The sequence below is a fragment of the Daldinia decipiens genome, assembly GCF_022478715.1.
Source record: "Daldinia decipiens strain CBS 113046 unplaced genomic scaffold F4813scaffold_64, whole genome shotgun sequence".
NCBI classification, from domain to species: domain Eukaryota; kingdom Fungi; phylum Ascomycota; class Sordariomycetes; order Xylariales; family Hypoxylaceae; genus Daldinia; species Daldinia decipiens.
This window is the reverse complement of record NW_026054607.1, coordinates 73,094-92,477: the sequence shown is the minus strand read 5'-3', so window position 1 is coordinate 92,477 and position 19,384 is coordinate 73,094. Positions and strand designations below refer to the sequence as shown.

The 19,384-nt window shown below is 47.3% G+C and overlaps 8 protein-coding genes across 8 annotated transcripts; 5 read left to right on the top strand and 3 right to left on the bottom strand.

Annotated features, from left to right (window-relative positions):
• Positions 1-242: 242 nt before the first annotated feature.
• F4813DRAFT_306184 (MFS general substrate transporter) lies at positions 243-2,977 on the top strand. Its single transcript, XM_049240823.1, has 4 exons — positions 243-486; positions 544-864; positions 935-1,322; positions 1,397-2,977. The coding sequence occupies exons 1-4, from the start codon at positions 333-335 to the stop codon at positions 2,895-2,897; spliced, it is 2,364 nt and encodes a 787-aa protein (XP_049094567.1). The 5' UTR covers positions 243-332; the 3' UTR covers positions 2,898-2,977.
• Positions 2,978-3,379: 402 nt separating this feature from the next.
• F4813DRAFT_383913 (uncharacterized protein) lies at positions 3,380-3,984 on the top strand (the record flags this gene model as incomplete). Its single annotated transcript, XM_049245999.1, has 2 exons — positions 3,380-3,486; positions 3,555-3,984. The coding sequence occupies 2 exons, from the start codon at positions 3,380-3,382 to the stop codon at positions 3,982-3,984; spliced, it is 537 nt and encodes a 178-aa protein (XP_049094566.1).
• Positions 3,985-4,049: 65 nt separating this feature from the next.
• F4813DRAFT_377544 (rhamnose mutarotase) lies at positions 4,050-5,179 on the bottom strand. The gene is made up of 4 exons (XM_049245247.1): positions 4,674-5,179; positions 4,554-4,599; positions 4,330-4,472; positions 4,050-4,262 (listed from the first exon to the last, which is right to left on the bottom strand). The coding sequence occupies exons 1-4, from the start codon at positions 4,815-4,817 to the stop codon at positions 4,182-4,184; spliced, it is 414 nt and encodes a 137-aa protein (XP_049094565.1). The 5' UTR covers positions 4,818-5,179; the 3' UTR covers positions 4,050-4,181.
• On the bottom strand, positions 5,180-7,826 carry F4813DRAFT_377543 (UPF0016-domain-containing protein). The gene is made up of 3 exons (XM_049245246.1): positions 6,786-7,826; positions 5,840-6,734; positions 5,180-5,774 (listed from the first exon to the last, which is right to left on the bottom strand). Exons 1-3 carry the CDS (start codon positions 7,413-7,415, stop codon positions 5,704-5,706), a joined length of 1,596 nt encoding a protein of 531 aa, XP_049094564.1. The 5' UTR covers positions 7,416-7,826; the 3' UTR covers positions 5,180-5,703.
• A 755-nt stretch (positions 7,827-8,581) lies between these two features.
• Positions 8,582-10,763, top strand: F4813DRAFT_394552 (uncharacterized protein; the record flags this gene model as incomplete). The annotated part of the gene is made up of 3 exons (XM_049247581.1): positions 8,582-8,852; positions 8,904-9,897; positions 9,953-10,763. 3 exons carry the CDS (start codon positions 8,582-8,584, stop codon positions 10,761-10,763), a joined length of 2,076 nt encoding a protein of 691 aa, XP_049094563.1.
• Positions 10,764-12,143: 1,380 nt separating this feature from the next.
• Positions 12,144-14,654, top strand: F4813DRAFT_377538 (translation elongation factor EF-1 alpha). Its single transcript, XM_049245245.1, has 6 exons — positions 12,144-12,299; positions 12,408-12,467; positions 12,527-12,567; positions 12,627-12,715; positions 12,981-13,119; positions 13,186-14,654. The coding sequence occupies exons 2-6, from the start codon at positions 12,463-12,465 to the stop codon at positions 14,292-14,294; spliced, it is 1,383 nt and encodes a 460-aa protein (XP_049094562.1). The 5' UTR covers positions 12,144-12,299; positions 12,408-12,462; the 3' UTR covers positions 14,295-14,654.
• A 155-nt stretch (positions 14,655-14,809) lies between these two features.
• Positions 14,810-17,811, bottom strand: F4813DRAFT_305936 (mitochondrial inner-membrane-bound regulator-domain-containing protein). The gene is made up of 3 exons (XM_049240822.1): positions 16,763-17,811; positions 16,434-16,705; positions 14,810-16,373 (listed from the first exon to the last, which is right to left on the bottom strand). The coding sequence occupies exons 1-3, from the start codon at positions 17,685-17,687 to the stop codon at positions 15,066-15,068; spliced, it is 2,505 nt and encodes an 834-aa protein (XP_049094561.1). The 5' UTR covers positions 17,688-17,811; the 3' UTR covers positions 14,810-15,065.
• A 290-nt stretch (positions 17,812-18,101) lies between these two features.
• F4813DRAFT_383907 (MAGE-domain-containing protein) lies at positions 18,102-19,130 on the top strand (the record flags this gene model as incomplete). The annotated part of the gene is made up of 3 exons (XM_049245998.1): positions 18,102-18,363; positions 18,427-18,555; positions 18,610-19,130. The coding sequence occupies 3 exons, from the start codon at positions 18,102-18,104 to the stop codon at positions 19,128-19,130; spliced, it is 912 nt and encodes a 303-aa protein (XP_049094560.1).
• Between the last annotated feature and the right edge of the window lie 254 nt (positions 19,131-19,384).

Here is a 19,384-nt window from a genome sequence, read left to right as displayed (position 1 = left end):
TCATTAGCACGCTATTCTCACTAGGCAAATCCTCACTTGTAAATCGCTAATCCTTGGATAGTAACATCTTTATTACTACTACTGAGGGGGTTGTTGTTTTGAGTTGGCGCGGAGAGGTAAATGGATATAACAAGGTGTTGGGTAGCTTCATTTGTTTTTGAGACTTACCTCATCTCTCTTTGTAGGCTTCGGAATAAGTTGGACTTTTCAATATTGGTCCATGCTTTACCGTGCTTTACCGAGTCTAGAGCCGTAACTCCTTGTATTAGAAGGCGTATAGATTTAACAGCGCCATCGGTGAAGCCTATTCCTGTCGAGAATAGTCGGGAAAGATGGCAGGGGAGGAGAAAGGGATACCAAAGGGCCCACGGGAGACATTCTTCCGGAGAAGGGCTAATGCTGATACTGATGGGGAGCGTCAGAAGACCGAAAAATCTAAATGGAGCATGGGAATGCTGAATGATAAAAAGACTATAGAAGTTCCAGGCGAGTTATCACCGCTTGAATCCTCCGATTCTAGACTAGGTCTAATATTTCACTTAGGATCTATCTTGCTCCTTGCCCAGGGCCGAAATGAGCCTCTTGGGCTTCGAAATGCGCCAGCTAGGACATCTCATTCTTCCCTTCCCATAGGCTATCCACAACCAGCGCCGCCACAACCAGCAACCAGGGAGCAGGATGACAAAAAATTGACCAAAGACGGGCAGATTATCTTGGATCCACAGCCAGATGATTCACACAACGATCCTTTAAACTGGCCAACATGGCGTCGGGACTCTGCTTTGCTTACCTTAGGTCTTTACTGTATGGTTGGAGGTGGAACGACACCCATTATCGCAGCCGGTTTCACTGATGTCGCGAAGGGTACGTACAGGGGAAGCACCCACTTACTCGAATGCCTATAACTCTCTTCTTTTACTAAATTGAAGTATAGATTATAACATAAACGTCGCCGAAGTATCACTTACTACAGGCCTATATATGATGGGTCTCGGAATTGGTTGTGTTATCTTCTCACCTACTGCTATCTTGTACGGCAAACGACCGGTTTATCTTTTCAGTGCTATAATATTCGTCATATCGACGGTATGGTGTGCTCTATCACCTAACTTTACCTCGCTTATATTAGCTCGTATCTTTCAAGGGATTGCTGTGAGCCCGGTCGAATGTCTTCCGTCTGCTACTATCGCTGAGATATTCTTCCTGCATGAGAGAGCGTACCGCATTGGTGTGTATACTCTATTGTTGCTTGGCGGGAAGAACCTGGTCCCTCTCGTAAGTGCTGCTATTATCGAGCGCCTCGAATGGCGCTGGGTATTCTGGTAAGTTCATTCTGAGATGGTCTTAAACATCTATACTGCTCATGGTTCTCCGGCTAACATGATCCCTACTCTAGGATTCTTGCGATGGTTGTTGGTGTTTGTGGCATCCTTCTATTTTTCTTCGTCCCCGAGACCTTCTGGGACAGAACTCCAATACCAAGATCGCGTAAACATCCAAAACGCCCTACTATTTTCAGTAGGAGGTCCTCTGCCCGACAAGTCTCGAAGTCCCACATAAGTGGGAATGCTATTCCTACTGGCGAGAAGCCAGAAGGTGTGAGCGATGAGAAGCCTACAGGAATCCGCCATGAGGGCACATTGAAGGAAACGCAGCAGCGGCATAAGAAAGCACACGTCGGATTTGCGTCCGGTCCTGGGGGGGAATCAGCAACAGGTTCAGGACACGCACACGCCCAGTCTGTACCAGCGACAGCTTCCACGGCACCGCTTAACGGTAGTGACGACAGAGACGAATCTACAGCAGCTGGAGAGGCGATAACTGCTGTGCCCACGACGACGGCTGATGGTATCCCACACACTCCCCGTCCGATTGCTAGCCGCACACAGTCGAATAATAGCGCATGGTCACGGGCTGACTGGGATGGCCCAGGACATCTTAGCCAGTCAACGCCAGACTCGCGTGGTTTCCACTCGCCACACTATCAACGTCATACTGATGATTATTTCCGAACAGAGGAAGGGAGCGTGCCTCATCCGGCCCCCGGAACCGTTCATTCTGATACCGAGAGCGAGAAGACGTCGTTCTCAAATTTGGCGACGATAACCACGGGACAGGCTTACACACACGCTTTGCGGAACGCACCGCCAAAATCTTTTGCCCAGCAGTTGAAGGTGCACCATGGGCGGCTCGGCCAAGATAAATGGTGGAAGGTAGCTATTCGTCCTCTAATCCTCTTTTCGTACCCCTCAGTCCTATGGTCGGCCGCGGTCTACTCCTGCTCTATCGGCTGGTTGATCGTGATATCGGAATCGGTCGCCGTCATCTATCGAGAAGGTAGTTATAAGTTTAGCGCACTGGGAACGGGCCTTGTCTACATATCACCTTTCATAGGTGGTGTTCTGGGCACGGCCGTGGCGGGCAAGGTTAGCGATATCATCGTTAGGGCGATGGCACGGAGGAATGGTGGTTTATACGAACCCGAGTTCCGGCTCGTGATGGCCGCGCCAATTTTGGTGACCACGGCTATCGGGCTCATGGGATTCGGGTGGTCAGCATACGACAACGACGCTTGGATTGTTCCGACCATCTTTTTCGGAGTGGTCTCGTTCGGTTGCTCACTGGGATCTACGACATCGATCACATTTTGCGTAGACAGCTACAGGCAGTATGCGGGAGAGGCCTTAGTCACTCTAAACTTCAGCAAGAACATATTTCACGGGCTAGTATTCAGTCTATTCGTCACTGAATGGCTTACGAGTGAGGGTTCTAAAACAGTGTTTATCTGGATCGGCATTATCCAGCTCATCCTGCTCTTATTTACAATACCTATGTACATCTATGGCAAAAGGGCTCGCATGTGGACTGTTAGGAAGAATTTTATGGAAAAATTCTAGACAGCTCCCAGCTCTCGAATATCTGTTTACATATGGTTTGGTTGACAGCGATGGTTGGCTTCCATCATGCGTCAACTTGATCTACAAGACGATTTCATTCTGTAGTTAAATCATGGCGAATTTAGTATAGCATCCATGGCGCTTAACGAAGGCAACGATTTATATAAGTATACACATACACATACACACACACATATATATATATTTATCTCTATTCAGAATTGATATAGTATAAATATTCGAATATAAATATTTCAATATATGATATAACTAACGAATAGTTAACTATGTTCTACGTCATCTATGTTAAGTACCTACCTATGTAGCTACATGGATGTAATTACGTAATAACACATAACACATAACACATAACACATAACACATGTAAATACCTCTCCTCAGAGTACGGACCCGTACATACTTGTTATGTTCTACATATGTATGCTTCACCTAATCTTCGGCTAAGCATCAGATCAGCCACCATGAGGGCCAGACTTCGGTTACCAATGTTGACGGTTTCCTACCGGACTCCGGTGCGGACGTTTTCCTTGTCTCACCATCTCAACGCCGCCAATCAAATATATTCTTCGTAAGTAAAGGCAACTTGGCTCTCACACAGCATTATCCTCTTGCTTTACAGCTAACCCTGCTTGCTAGTGTTCGTCAGCCCGATAACTTTCACACTTATCAGCTCTTATCCTCTTCCTCAAGAACCCCTCTCATAACCCTGTGGACTACTTCATGGTGTTCTACATGTCATGTTGTAGCGCCACTCATAAAATCTGCCATCGAGTCTGGTGTAGGTGAGGCTGAGGGTGGCGTCGGATATTGCGAGGTTGAGTATGACGCTCCTGACGTCATGAGCAGCTCGCTCGGCATGGACTTCATGATTACTTCTATACCTACGCTATTCAGTTTCGACGCTGGAGAGGCCCAAATCAGTACCAAGATAACTGATGGAAGGAAACTAGCGGACCGATCTTTTCTGGAAGAATGGATTCGAAATGAGGCGAGGAGACATGGCGGCCGTGGCGGCGGAGGTGGAGGTCCAGGGATTCTTGGCGGGTTATTTGGTTCGTGGAAATGAGGTACCTACGATTAACCTATTTGGTCTATTATTATTACTAGGATGCAAGAGTTGCTAAGAAAGCTTTATTTCATTTTGAACGGAACGTATCGTTGAACATATACCATAGGGTCAACAGACGCAAGTGCTATATGAGTGCAATTATATCTGTACACTCATAACATGGAAAGTGCTTAACTGGTCATGCCATTTTGTCTCTATTCTAAGTAAAACACCTCTTCGACCTCCCTCCACCACGGAGGGCCAGATTCGCTACTGTGAGCGCCGGGTACGAAGCTCTACAATCAAACTCTGGTTAGCATCCTAGGGGTCCTCCCCACAGCAGTGGAACTTAGGAATATTTACCTCTTGGAAACCATCTGTCATGGCCCACCACTCTCTTACTATTGGGTTCTCTTTCATACGGACCATGTCGCCGGTATAGTCATTCCCAATATATTTAAAACTCGCAAAGAGGATCCCCGTACCGGGGTCGTGGAATATGCTGTCTGTAGTTGTTAAGAAAGGGGAGGATTTTAGTCTCGAAACATTTGATCCTATATAGTATAAGTATAGGAGAAGCATCTTACAGTCCTCGATATTGCAGGCCTTGATTTGCTCTAGAACCTCGGGCCACTTTGACAGAGTTAGTACTCCCTGAAGGGAAATACAATAATGATAAAGGTTCCTTATATATGGACATCACGTACTACGGCAGCATGTACTTCTTTATATTTGTCAATAAACTCTGGCTTTAGCTTAACAATCTGCGCGATGCGACGTGCTGTCTTCTCAGACTCCGGATCGGGCGATTTAGTGATGCGAGCAGGCGGCGGAGCGTGTGGTTTCCACATGATGGTAATAATAATGGAGGGCAGATGTTACTTGTCGGTTTAAGTTGATATCTCTCTTTTTCTTCTTCTTTCCTATTGTTGCTTGCTTCGCTTTAGATCTCTAATATCCACCAGATTTGCCTCGTTTCTACGTAATATACACATCTGGTCGAGGGGCTATCGGCGGGGAGGTACTTAATTAGTGTTATATGGGGTTCGGTGGAAGTTCACCGCGAGGCGTCTAAAGCCAAGGGACACGACCAAACGCGGGGAAACGAACGAACCGAAATGTCCAATCTAGACTCGCCTGTGTTTGTTATTGGCTTATACGAGGACATTCCCTTTACGTCTTACCTTTCTCGGCTTCCTCTTTCTACAGAAGAAAAGCAGCATTGTTTCACTCTTTTCTTAGCTTCGCACCAACTACTAGGGATATATTCGTACCTAGCCTAGCGTCTATAAATCCCAAGCATCTATTAGCTTACATCTAGGTTCTGCGAACCCTCAAGGGCCTCCATATCGGCCACCGGGTTGTTTAGTAATTCTACAAATATGTGATCAATGGTCACCTTCGGCAGATCCCTTTGAGACGGGCCTGCTCATTTTATATGCCAAACTCCGCCCATGCAACAGCCTATCCCTCTCCTTTCATATACCGGGTTTAATTTTCTTAAGCCAACAAGCAGTAACAATATCAGTTTATAATCGTCCTATGTCGGCCGGTTCCTTCCAACCTATATTGTTATAGACCCATGCTAGTAGCTGCCTCTTTTAGAGACAGATGTCTGCTGGAAATTGAAAAGCCGCCCCTAATTCACTCCTTATTAAAACCGCGCGCGATCAGAGAGTAAGCCGTATTAAACTTCGAAGGGGAATAGGCGCATCGCTCGGCGGCCGAGAAAAGGCGTTACGCGTAGATTGCTTCGATTAAGTAGATGAGGCCAAACACTAAAAACGCAACAGCGCCACCTACCGTTACTATGAAAACACTCATGTTAGCAACTAGCTGTAGAATATGGCACTTCTCATCTATCGTAACTTACCAACTTTCAAGCTCACTTTACCGGCGATGGCCCTGCCGCCGAGGACGGCTACGCCGGTACAACATGCGTGGCCCAGCACGGCGCCCAATGTCACCCACCAGTAGTCTTGACCAGCAGCCATGGCAATCGTTGCAATCTGACTACGATCTCCCCATTCCCCCAAGAAGGTCATGACAAAAGTTTGCACCCACGCGGGACTTAGAAGAAGCGAGAAGAGGTTCGATAGGCCAACGCCGAATCCCCTGAAAATGCCACGGCGAGGCGACGGACTTCTACCTGGAGAGGTCGAGGGACTGCGAGGTGGGGTCGGGAATCGAGACTGGGACCTTGGCTTCCGGTCGCTGCTGAGCCCCATCTCCAACGCGTACGGAGATAGAGAGGAGCGCCGTCTACCTTGTTTTAGTGCCAAGTGCTCCTTCTCCTGTAGTTCCATCTCAACCTCTTGCATCTCTGCCGTGACGCCCTCGTTTGGATCCATGGCCATGCCCTCACGTAGCAACCTCGCGCCAAAGACAAAAAATAGCCCTGAGGCTAGGAAAGTAGTCACTCTCTTTGGGATCAGGGCTGGGACCGTATGACCCATTACGGCCGATAGGACAGTCATGACTAGCAAGGCACCGAAAGCAGCCGAGAATACAAGCATACGGTCATGCTTCATGGCCATGAGCGCGGCAACGAGGAATGTTTTATCGCCCACTTCAGAAAAGAGGATCATGGCGAGAGAAAGCACAAAAGAGTGAAAAGGTTGAATAAGGCCTTCGTTGCCTTCATCAGCTTGCTCCCATGTCTTGGTGGTAGATTTGGCAGGTTTCGATACGTCGAGGTGGTCTTTATTGGCCGAGTCAGGAACGGGATTCGGGTCGTCGCGTAGTTTACCTGGCAGGTCTAATGGCTTCTGTGCGGTAAGTTAGTACCCTAAAGGTAACATATAGAGTTGTCTTCATACCTCGAGCCCGGAAACATCTTCTGGAGTCTGGTGTAGGTCAACTTTGCCTTTTTCTTTCTTATTAACTTTTTCGCTCGTAATCTTTTCTTGCTCGCTATGCGGCAACGGTGGTTTCTCCTTTGGGGTTTCGGGCACGTTCTCAACCTTCTCCCCAGTTACACCCTCTTTAGCTTTCTTGGCTTTATCTTTCTCGCTCACGCCTCCTTCGGTACCGGTAGTGCCCTGCTTAGGAGGCTGACGATGAGGATCGTCCATGACGCCGTCGTTACTCTCGGGTATCTTCTTCCCATCGATGACTGTAGGATCTACCGGCCGGTCTTTCAAGGAAGGGAGGGGCTTGGTTTCTACAACATCATTGGCATCACCCTTCTTGCGCCCCTTGTCAGTCGTTACGAAAGGTCCCTCATGCGGCATCCCATCTTTACCATCCACTGGTGCGATTTTGGTGCCGACATCGACTTTGGTCGACTTGGAAGATCCGGCAGCTGGGTCTAGAGATTGGGACGACGCACTGCCCGCGCCCACAGCGGGAACATCTTTTGCAGGCTTCGTATCTAGTGTAGATGCGGCTAGGGCAAGGGAGGGTAGAAGTAGAAGAATAAACGGCGTTCGTCGTTGTCGGAGTCTCATGGTGAGCACGAGATTAGGTATTCTGGTAAAGTTGAGGTTCTTGCTGGAGATATGCAGTCGCCAGCCCAAATATGATGTGAACAGGTTTCCAACCAAGCGACTATTATTTTACAAATATGGCAATGTTCCTTCAAAAGCCTGCGGCGGAGCCAACGCAATGCGTGACTAGCAAGGATAAGACGGCGGTGCGATCCCTAAAATGGGGGCAGGTTTTGAGTTAAATGTACAGGAAAGACAGAAGAAGAAGGATAACGCCAATGAAGAAGAATGTAATGATTATTAGATTATAGTGCCTTTACTCTTGAATGGAATCAGCGTAAAAAGGGGCAAGAAACTTGAAGGTGGAAATAACAGGGCAGTAAGTGAGTTTAGGTAAGTATATACCTAAGGTACGTGGTACGTGGTATGTACGCGACAGTAGAAGACTGAAAAGCTGGGGGGTTACAGGTGCTACCCACAAATCACCCTTGTAGCCGTAACAATTACCTTTTCACTGTACTAGCTTCAAACAGCCCCAAAATGTACCTAAGGTACATTAATAGCTACCTACCTAACCTAGGTAGTATGTGTAGGGAGGCATTCCAAATTAAGCCTACTGCTATGTATGTATGTACACTGGTTACTGGTACCCATATTTAGGTTCCGTATTTGAGGCACAGCACTGAAGCCAGTCAGGGCCGGTGTCACATGATATGGAAAGTACCTATGTATATAATACATACATCCTGTACATACCTATGTATGTAGTTAACCCACTATACCTAGAACGTAGAAGCTCAACTTCAATATCATCACATGACAGCCGGTCTAGATAATTATCTACGTATCATAACCATCTTCACTTAAGGAATAATCACACATTTACCTTTACCGGTTCTTTGATAAAGTAACAGTTCATTTCCAGGATTATATAAAGTCTGTGAGTTTTGTTTACGGCGGAGGAATTGAATTAAAGAACTGGCCAATAAGATCATAACCCTAACCCTAACCCTAACCCGATCTAAGAAGTTATACAACTTCGAAAACGGCATCAGCGATAACAGTAACAATTACAACAACAACACTAACAATCAATACCAGCCCTCACAGCAACGTAGTTGCCTATCGTGAGTTTTCTACGCACCGATAGAGCCAGCGTACACTCTTGATTACACTCTTGATCTATAATGTCTGGGCGCCGTCGTCCAGCGACGCGTCAGACTGAGATCGTTGAGCCAGCGGAGCCGGTCGCGAGACAAACTCGACGAAGCGCTAGACTTACCGACGCATCTACAGAGCCTGAATCCCGATCTCAGGTTGAAATATCACGACGCGGCACTGGGCGTCGTCGTCGTAAGAGTCTTGAGAGCGGCGCGACAAACGAGGTCCCGAAAGGCTCTACAGATCATGTGAATCCCGAGCCAGAAAACGAGCCAGAAGATGAACTAGAGAATCTTAGTATGCTATTTCCAGACTTCATATTCTAGCTTTTAACTAAGTGCTTTGTAGACTTGGTCCCAATATCTAAGCCTATCATTCCCCAGAATGACGCAGGATCCGAGACAGACGACGTTCATGAGTCATTGGAGGTGGACTCTTCTAGAATTCAAGATATGCTCGACTTTGATATACCCAAGTTCGCACGCTGGTCCGACCACATGTACGACGTCCTATCATATATAGACAACGAGCAGCCAAGCGTAGAAGACCGTTCGAGGTTAAGTCGCACCAGAAAATCATACAATCATGCCCGCCTTCCTTTTGCCGATACCAGCGCCTTTCTCATAAAGCCTATCAACTTCTCCGAGGACTATGGCCTAGAAGTTCGAGCTAAGATACAAGTGGCAATCTGCTCTGGAAACATTATATCACTCCTTGCCTCCATTGTAGACGTCACAGTTGGCAAAAAGGGATCGCTCCTGATTCTCGAACAGCTAGATGACTCTTTCCCGGTCTCGTTCAATCCACATTCTCCGGGGAATGATGATATAGAGCGGGTTCTAGATCTAGCATTCCGTATTCGATGTCGTCACGTAGTTGAACTACTAACTGCTGAGCCTTCCGTTGACCCGTACGAATTGGCTGCCAGTATGTTCTATAGCCAAGAACAATACAAACCTTTGGCTGGGATCAATATTAACGAAAACTCCTACCTCTATGAAAGCTATCAAGACCGCATTCAGGAGATCATCTCCGTTCTTTCTTCCGATGACAGGTCCGAAGTGGAATCACGTTTGGATCAAGATTGCCCCAAGGAAGAGCTCTTTAACGACCTCAGATCATGGGGCCTAGATATGTATAAACAACTTAATAATATGCCGACAGATCAGGGAAACATGAAAGCCGCCAAACCAACAGAAGGAGAAGATGTGCATGCATTAATAAGACGTGGAGAATCAGAGCCTCTTTTCGTCGATGACAATGAAGAGAATAGAGGGGGCTCAGATTCTGAATCAGACACAGACGTTGCAGGATATGATAGACTACCAACTCAGGAATCCAAGTACGTTTGCAGTCGCGCTTCTAGTTTATTCTGAGGTTGTACTAACACCCCGCAGTCAGAATTTCATTAATAGTTCCGCCATTCTGGCAGCCGTGAGGCGGAGTGAGAATCAGCATGTGTCAAGTCCTATATCGGTACCGCCTTCTAATCAACGAGCCATAGAGGACAATGGGCATATATCTAGTATCAGAGAAGCAATCCGTGGCTTAGATCCTAGCCAGGTAATTAGTCGTACGAGGAAACGCCCGGCTCCTAATCAAGATGATGCTAGCGAAGGCGATGATGACTTTGAAGTAAATACGCAACTTTTTAACGAACCCAGGCGGCCTCGTAACGAAGACGCAACTGTTCAAAGACCACCTTCTAAACGGCCCCGAATCTTGGAACAAACTCAGATTGTGCGTCGCCAGCAAGTTACTAAGGAACGGCCGCGGAGCGACATGTTTGAAGGCCTTGGTTTACAGGAGCGAGATATTATCAGGTTAACTCAGGAGGCCCGAGATGCTCGACGTACGACCTATGTGAACAGGGCCAAGCCCCGGCAAGTTCGCGTACCATGGTCCTTCTCTGATACCTCCAAACTCTTGGACCTAATCGCCGACAGATCCATAAATTGTTCATGGAGTACCATTGCGAGAATAGGCGATTTCGAAACCCCGCGAAACCAGCAACAAGTACGTGATAAGGCCCGTGGTCTAAAAGTTTTATATTTGGAAGGTGACCAAGTTTTGCCACTAGGTTTCGATCAAGTTGTTCTAGGCCAGAAAGAAAAGGCTGCAGTCATCAAGTGTGGCAAGAACCCTGATCGGCAAGAAGACGACCTAAATGAATATGGCGAAATTACCAATAATATATGGATTGATTGAGACCAGGCAACTTGCTGCATTTTATTTTTCAGTTTTAGAGGTGTGCCGACTATATTCAGTCTAGGTTAGGGGGTGAGAGGTTTATTAGGAATATTCTTTTCCGTTATTCTATGCGTTGCAGTCATCGAAATGGCGTTTCAGCAGATAGATACCCCGTTAGACTAGCTCTGGCCTGTAATGAGGAATTAACCCTTAAATGATTCTTGATAGCCATACCTCTAGTCGCTTGTTAGTCGTGCTTCGCCGTCCTGTCATGGATAGCGACGGTCCAAAGAGAATTCACAGGTTTGCGGATATAGTATTTTCCAAACTTTTACTGCAGGCTAGCAAAATAGCAAACCTCATTCTCGCATTCTGGGTAGTATCGGATTCGAGAAGCTGGAGTTGATCCATGACGTATCAGCATAAGACTACGGAGTACCAGAGTAGCAGATCTCACATGACAAAGTTCTAACCTAATAGCCGCTGTAGCAGGAGCCAATAAGGTTGTGTATAATTTACCTAAGGCTCGATTATGTGGAGTACTTTAGCAGGTTGGGCAGCTATCAAAAGGTTTTTTATTTCCTTCTCTCCTGGTTTGTTCGAGCTTATGGTTCAATAGGTATGTATGTACACATGGACTGCAGGTAGGTTAGTACATACGTACTTGCCCCCGGTCTGAGTCACCCGACGCATAACAAAGTACATAGGTTACTGACATACGAGTCTTAAGGAAAAGGGAGGCACGACAGATAGGTATATGCATGTAGTACATGTGTTAAAGCAACTGTATTAAATCAAACTTTCCTCCAAGGACGTCTCCTGGAGCTCGCATCTTGCCTATATGTACATGTATTTATTTACACGTAATATCCAATTCTGTGTATTTCAATGGAAGGAACTCCTTCTCTCATTGGGATATATTAAATCTACTACCCTTTGGCGCTGTCCTAACTGCGCTTATAGGTATAATTGCTCGTTCAAAGTGGTTCGATATATTTATTGATACATTTATTCGTACTGACCTGCAAATAGGTAGTCCCAACAGTAGATAATACCTCAACCTACACGCAATTGGATATATAGATACATATATAATATGGAAGGCGCTCAACCTTGGATATCCGCCAGAATTGAAATCATAAGACGTACCTCGTATGTATATATGTGTGTATCCATAGAAGATGTAGGTATTTCATGAGCCACTTAGGTATGGTTAGGTAGTCACATACATAGTACACACACGGTATGTTTTAGCTTAGAAAAGTTTGAGCCAATAGATAGCTACAAACCTTAAAGATTAGTTAGATTAGGTACAAAGTACAGTAGGAAAAGGAAAAATATCAAAGAAAAAATTTCAGTTTGTGAATTGGGAAGGAGGGGTGCGCAAGCAGGAAGGGCCTAAGGAGGGGCAATGCCCCCACAATCAGAAATCTACCTTAGCCACCGTCCGAAATAATTTATAAACCCCTACACACCCTCGCCAACACTTCTCTGAGTTTCCTTTTGATCTTCGTCTCGCACACCGTTAATCAGAAGCATTAACACCTGCTGAACGTGAGAACTCCTCCTTTCCCCTTCATTCTTCCATCAACAACTTCACCTATCCTATCTACCACCACAAGACTGCTCATACGATCAGTAAACTAACCATTATCTACGCAGTTTTCGTGTCTCCCTTCATCACACAAATAGAAATCAGCAAGCTTCTACCGCCAAAATGGGGTATGTAGAAAACTCTATCGCGCTCATCACGAAGAGCCTCGTTGCTAACAAACCTACAGTAAGGAAGACAAGACTCACATCAACGTCGTCGTCATTGGCCGTAAGTTTTCTGATTAGTTTCTACGCGCATCATAGCAGATTGCTAACTGATCATCTCAGACGTCGACAGTGGCAAGTCCACTACTACCGGCCACTTGATCTACCAGTGTGGTGGTATCGACAAGCGAACCATCGAGAAGTTCGAGAAGGTTAGTAATAATTCATTGTTTACATTTATCGCGTCGTGAACCACGCTTGAATCCACAAGGGTTCTTAGGACTTGAAGTTCTTGCTGTTTCGCTTCAACCGCGTGCCCCTCCTCTATCACGACTCGACCCCCACCGAGGGGCACAAAATTTTCCCTACCCCGCTCTGACGTTCTGCACAACATTTTGGTGCACGGAGCAACCAGCCCTAGACGTGCCAAGCGATCGTACTGGATATCAAAGAAGCATCCACTAACCCACTCAATAGGAAGCCGCTGAGCTCGGCAAGGGTTCCTTCAAGTATGCCTGGGTTCTTGACAAGCTAAAGGCCGAGCGTGAGCGTGGTATCACTATCGACATTGCCCTCTGGAAGTTCGAGACTCCCAGATACTATGTCACCGTCATTGGTATGTCTCCTCTCTTACACTGGACCTATTGAGCTTCGCCTAGATACTAATGTTGCCTTTGCTTAGACGCCCCCGGTCATCGTGATTTCATCAAGAACATGATTACTGGTACTTCGCAGGCCGACTGCGCTGTCCTCATCATTGCCGCTGGTACTGGTGAGTTCGAGGCTGGTATCTCCAAAGATGGCCAGACCCGTGAGCACGCTCTGCTCGCCTACACCCTGGGTGTCAAGCAGCTCATCGTTGCCATCAACAAGATGGACACTGCCAAGTGGGCTGAGGACCGATTCAACGAAATCATCAAGGAGACCTCCAACTTCATCAAGAAGGTCGGCTACAACCCCAAGACTGTTGCCTTTGTCCCCATCTCCGGTTTCCACGGTGACAACATGTTGGCCCCTACTGCCAACGCTCCTTGGTACAAGGGCTGGGAGAAGGAAACCAAGGGTGGCAAGGTCACCGGCAAGACTCTCCTTGAGGCCATTGACGCCATTGAGCCCCCTAAGCGTCCCACAGACAAGCCCCTCCGTCTCCCTCTCCAGGATGTCTACAAGATCGGTGGTATTGGAACTGTGCCCGTCGGCCGTATCGAGACTGGTATCATCAAGCCCGGTATGGTCGTCACCTTCGCCCCCGCTGGTGTCACCACTGAAGTCAAGTCTGTCGAGATGCACCACGAGCAGCTTACCGAGGGTGTCCCCGGTGACAACGTTGGCTTCAACGTGAAGAACGTCTCGGTCAAGGAAATCCGACGAGGAAACGTCGCTGGTGACTCCAAGAACGACCCCCCTGCTGGCTGTGATGACTTCACTGCCCAGGTCATCGTTCTCAACCACCCCGGTCAGGTTGGTGCTGGTTACGCCCCTGTTCTTGACTGCCACACGGCCCACATTGCCTGCAAGTTCGCCGAGCTTCTGGAGAAGATTGACCGACGAACGGGTAAATCCGTTGAGAACAACCCCAAGTTCATCAAGTCTGGTGACGCCGCCATCGTCAAGATGGTTCCCTCCAAGCCTATGTGTGTTGAGGCTTTCACTGACTACCCCCCTCTCGGTCGTTTTGCCGTCCGTGACATGCGACAGACTGTTGCTGTCGGTGTCATCAAGGCCGTCAACAAGAGCTCCAAGAGCGGCAAAGTCACCAAGTCCGCCGCTAAGGCCACTGGCAAGAAATAAGCTCGCCAATCACAACTGGACTGCAGCCGCGGGGATGTAATGTGTCTTCGGCTGGTTAGCGGCCACGGGTCCTTGACGACACGACTATGCCTCTACGAATTTCCTTTGCTTTTGACACGATCTGTTCTCTCGGACATTTGATACCGAGCGCAGTATGAGAGGAAGGGTTATGGGCATTTCCGCGACAAAACTTTCTCATGTGCTTGTAGTAAAATAGAGTCATAGACCGTGACCCCTCTTATTTATGCCGCGATTGTGATGTGTCCTGTCCCTAAAGTGATTATAAAACTCTGCCTTACTACTTCGCCCCATCTGTTCCTAATTAAATTTTGACACCTGTTTTGTCAATCGTGTTTTAATACTGGAGGCTTCTCTAGTCCTTCCGTAATATGACTGATCCCTTAGAGACTAACTAGTATTCCTTGAAGATTTATCATCTTAAATTATGACTACATTGAAGCTATCACGTTTGGTGTCTTTTATTTTATCTATTCTTCTAAATTATCTTTTGGGTTGTTTTAGATTAATCAATCTTCATATTTGACATAATTATTGGTAAATGTAATAATTTAAGACTATCTGGTTATGAAACCGACGTACCAGCTATGCTCAATATGAAGATTGCATTATATCTATACTCGGGTTAAGGTAGAGAGAGCCTTCGCGTGTCGCTTTGACTACTTTACGAGACAGTAGGAAGCATAAAATCTTCATTAAATGCACACACTATATTACACACAATAGTTTGCAGCTAGGTGATCAAACTGTAATTTACATGTTATGTAGTCCTGACCACAGCATATCAGTGCTGGCGAGTTTTTGGCAGGCTGCTAAGAAGCTATCGTGATATGTACGCGCGCCTCCCTTGGGGGGACCAGCACTATTTTCGGGTTCTAAGGTAACTTCCGCTCTTCGCTCGCTCTCCGGTCCTGCCTCTATAGACGTATATGATAATTTGAATCCTTCATATGGCATTGAGATTGAGCGATGAACCTCTAGACTTGCTAGTGTATAGTCGGTATCAAGGTTTCGCGGTGTTCCGGATTCGGGACTAGCCATAAATGCGGTAGGGTCGCCGGAAAAACGCCGCATGGCTGGATACCAGGGGACGGAGAACGACTGTTTTGACGGCGTCTTGAACTCGCCGTGCTCTAGATTGAATCTCGATGACCTGAGAAACGAGTTCAACGGCTCCCAGGAAGTGAGCTCGGAAAGTTCGCCCTCGGGCACCGCGTACTGGGCCTGCGTGAAGCGTAGGTCAACGAGGGACGCGGGGAGCATGACGTCCGTTACTTGTGTTCGCTTTATAGCGCGGAAGCTCTCGATACCATTTATTTCATTGCCAGACACTGCGAGACGAAGCTCGAGGAGAGGCGCGGGAGGAGTGGTAACGCTAGGTACGCTAGGCTTGGCTTTCCGCTTCTTTTTTTTGCTTTTGTTGCGAATGGGCTCGAGGATGGGCGTCGGCCAGAATCGGATAACCACCGAGGTTCTTGTCTTGGCAGGCGATCGGGTCCCATTATTAAACTTGGTAAGCTGAATAGCATGCGGCGTGGCGGCGGCGAATACTCGGGGGTGGTTGGCAGTCAAGAGGTCAGGAAGACTGGGAGGTGAGGTAGAGGGGTTATTCGCGTGTAGTAAAGAGCCAAACTGCGCTACAGTTGATACTTGGAACTCTTTCGTCCATTCCACGCCATCGTACGGGAATAGTAATGCATCCGATGAAGGCATATCGAGCCCATTGGAAATGGGCAATTCGGGATGTGGTGTAATGGGGAGTTCAAGTCTGTCAAGTCGTTTCATTACTGCCGGATCGTTTTCTTCGGATGCCACTGGTAGTATGTAACGAGCCCATGCGCCCGCTTTGTCATTCCATCCTAATTTTTCTTTGCTTGCAGTATCCATAACAAACCTGCCCGTAGCCTGACTTTCCAAGTCTGCTGCCAAGAGAGTAGCTGCCGTTGCTGGTTGTGGGTTGAAAGCGGTAAGTAGTAGACGGAAGACTTCATCGCCTGGAGATCTTAGGCCTACAGGACCTTGCGAAGCATGCCCTTCGGATTCGATCCAAGTTACGTGAAGCTGCGTAAATATAGTTAGTACAGGTATGAGAATCATTATTTGAAAAGGTCGCTGGCTCACCCTTCTGGTAATCTGGTTGAACCTAGTATGTGTATTTGTGATACGTCCTATCTCTTCTAGTACCGCTTCGTCGAGGGGCTCCGAGGCGATGAGGTCGGACGGATAGTTTGCCTCGTCGATCTGTTTGAGTACCTTGGCTAACCCTTCTACTAATGTTGAAGCCTTTGTTTTCGTCGCCACAATGCGTAAAGTCTTTCTAGCCCGGAATGCCTCGATCTTCTCTCCAGGATCTAGCAATATGCGGTCCATAAATGTCCATCGCCGAGTACCACCTATTGAGAGATTAGCCAGACTTGCTCTTGAGAGGGAAGTATAAGCGACAGACATACGCATGAGCAGAAGAAACCTAGAATTTCGAACCTTGATGTTTATTTCACCAAGCCCGGAATCGAGCTCTGCAATCGAAAGACCCCAGCATTCACGCATGATTCGTAGTGCGAGCTCCTCCTTTAAGGTGGTTGACTCCGTTGTGTATCCATGCAGGCTAATATTACCACCTTCTACGGGGTCTGAATGGGGGTTTAATGGCACCCATGGACTGATATCTCTGACCCAACTATAGCTCTTGAAGGCAATCGATGCTGTGTCTCTCAAGTCGAATTTGGGTGAACGGCCACCCTGCTTGTGATGCTCGAGATAATCATGAAGCTGGCCACTCAGAAAGCCATTCATCAGCTCGGCTTGCAGCTTGCGGAAGTCCCTTTCCAGCAGGGTAGTATCTGATTTTGGTTTTAAATTATGAACATTGTCATGGACCTCCTCTGCGGTTGGCGTTTCTCGCTGGAGCTTGAGCAGAGCCTCGAGATTGGCAGGCCGGTTGTCGGGCTTATCGTCGGAATCATCGGGGGTAGAAGGATTATATTTCCTTTGGCGTAGACCTTCATCCCTCATAATAATCACAGAGGCAGGCTTGCCTAACATACCGGTACTAAGACTTCCTGAATCCTCCACGAGGACGCGATTGCGAGAAAGACGCTTCTTGTGAAGGATCAAGATTTTACTGGCATGTCTTGCGTTACGTTCGCGCTTCCTGTCTCGAGCTTCATTTTTACTTTCCGGATTCACGACCTCATCTTCGGGGGCTAAATCATTGTCGAGGGAACGGGCGGTTGAGTCTCCATAAAAGCGTCGCAGGGTTGGATGCTGGGTTCTAGTAATGCGACTGGAGGCATGAAAAGGCTGAGCGCTGCGATGAAGAAGACGCAGTCGGCATCTTAGACAGATTGCGCCGCTAGTCACTCTCGTGGCTAGCATGAAGAAGGAATATAGAGATCCTTTCGGCGACTAACAGGCCAAAATATAATATACAGGTCAATCTTCTACCAGAGAATATAATATCGTGGATAATAAAAGATTGTAGATAATAAAATATTTCGCTCCAACTTTTTTTTAGTCTACTTCTTAATCGGGTAATCAGCTTTAGGATGTGCATAGGCTTTAAGGTACGTATAGTTTATCGATTAATAGCGATAAGTACTATCGATAAAGTCGAAGTGGGATCTCTCTACGCGTATAGAAGTAAAACGCGTCTCAGTCAATCTCCCCTCCCCCCGCCGAGCTCGTAACATTTAGGAGTAGATCCTACCTCAGGTATCTTGCATTCCATAGTTTTGCGCAAATTTACAAACTAGAATATTCTTTTCACACCAGTATCTACAGACTACAGCCATGCCTTCACAAACCCAGACCCAAAGACGGCGGAAAGCAGGTAATAACGATAATACCAACGAAGCCCGACGGCGTCGCCAGTCTCGACACAAGCACGAATCGGACGATTCCGAAGCCTCTGAAGAAGATCAAGATGGCGATGTCGATATGGAGAGGACAGGTGACGGTACAGACGACCAGCTAGTCAAGAAGCTGGTTCGATACGCCCTAGCATGTGAATATGCGAGGATACCTATCAAGCGAGACGGCATCCGAGACAAAGGTAAGTCAAGTCTACTCAAGATACTCGGCCTGCAATTATCCCTTTTCTAAAAGCTACGCATAGTTTTAGGAAGCAATACGAGATCGTTTAAGCGCGTGTTTGAGGGGGCCCAAGCCCAGCTTCAACAAGTCTTTGGCATGGAAATGGTGGAATTGCCCATCAAGGAGAAGCGAACGCTAAAGGAGAAGCAGAGTAAGAATTATACGACGGCGTGCCTTGTCATCTTTTACTAACTAGTTGACATAGGAGCGAACGCTAGGAAAGCGGCTTCCCAAAGCGCCGCATCCTCCAGACAATACATATTGATCTCGACCCTGCCACTAGAATACAAATCGCAGTCCATCATCGCCCCGTCACGAATACCGAGCACATCCGAAGAAGCTGCATACGTCGGGTTCTACACTATGATTATCTCGTTAATTGTTCTCAATGGAGGAGAGCTGAGCGACACGAAGCTACGACGGTACTTGACCCGTCTGAATGCCAGCCAGAACTTGCCCATGGACAAGACCGATAACGTGCTACAGAAGATTGTGAGGCAGGGCTATGTCGACAAGGTAGTGGAAAAGAGCGACGGCGACGAGGATGCTGTAACTTGGTGTATCGGACCCCGGGGAAGAGTCGAGGTTCCTCCCGAGAGTATTGCTGCTGTGATCACAGAAGTCTGGGGCGAGCTTCCGCATGATTTCCACATGAAATTGCAGAGGAGCTTGGGAATACAAGAACCTCAACAAGGCTACGATGAAAATGCTATTCCCGAGGAGTGAGGAATGAGGATTCAGAGGAGCTGTTAGTTCAGAGTCCAATGTACGTGGCAATATCCCGTAATGAAACCACATTTCACATGAAATTATTTTTGATATGACCACTGTAGGCATCTGGAATATAATGCCTTGTATGCAGTAGCCTTTATCCTTTATTCCTCTTTATTACTTCATAGACTGTCTGATCCAGACGGAGCATCGGTCGTTTGGCGTTGTTCAACAGTTACAAGTGCAGACTGCAGCGTCCCGATCAACTA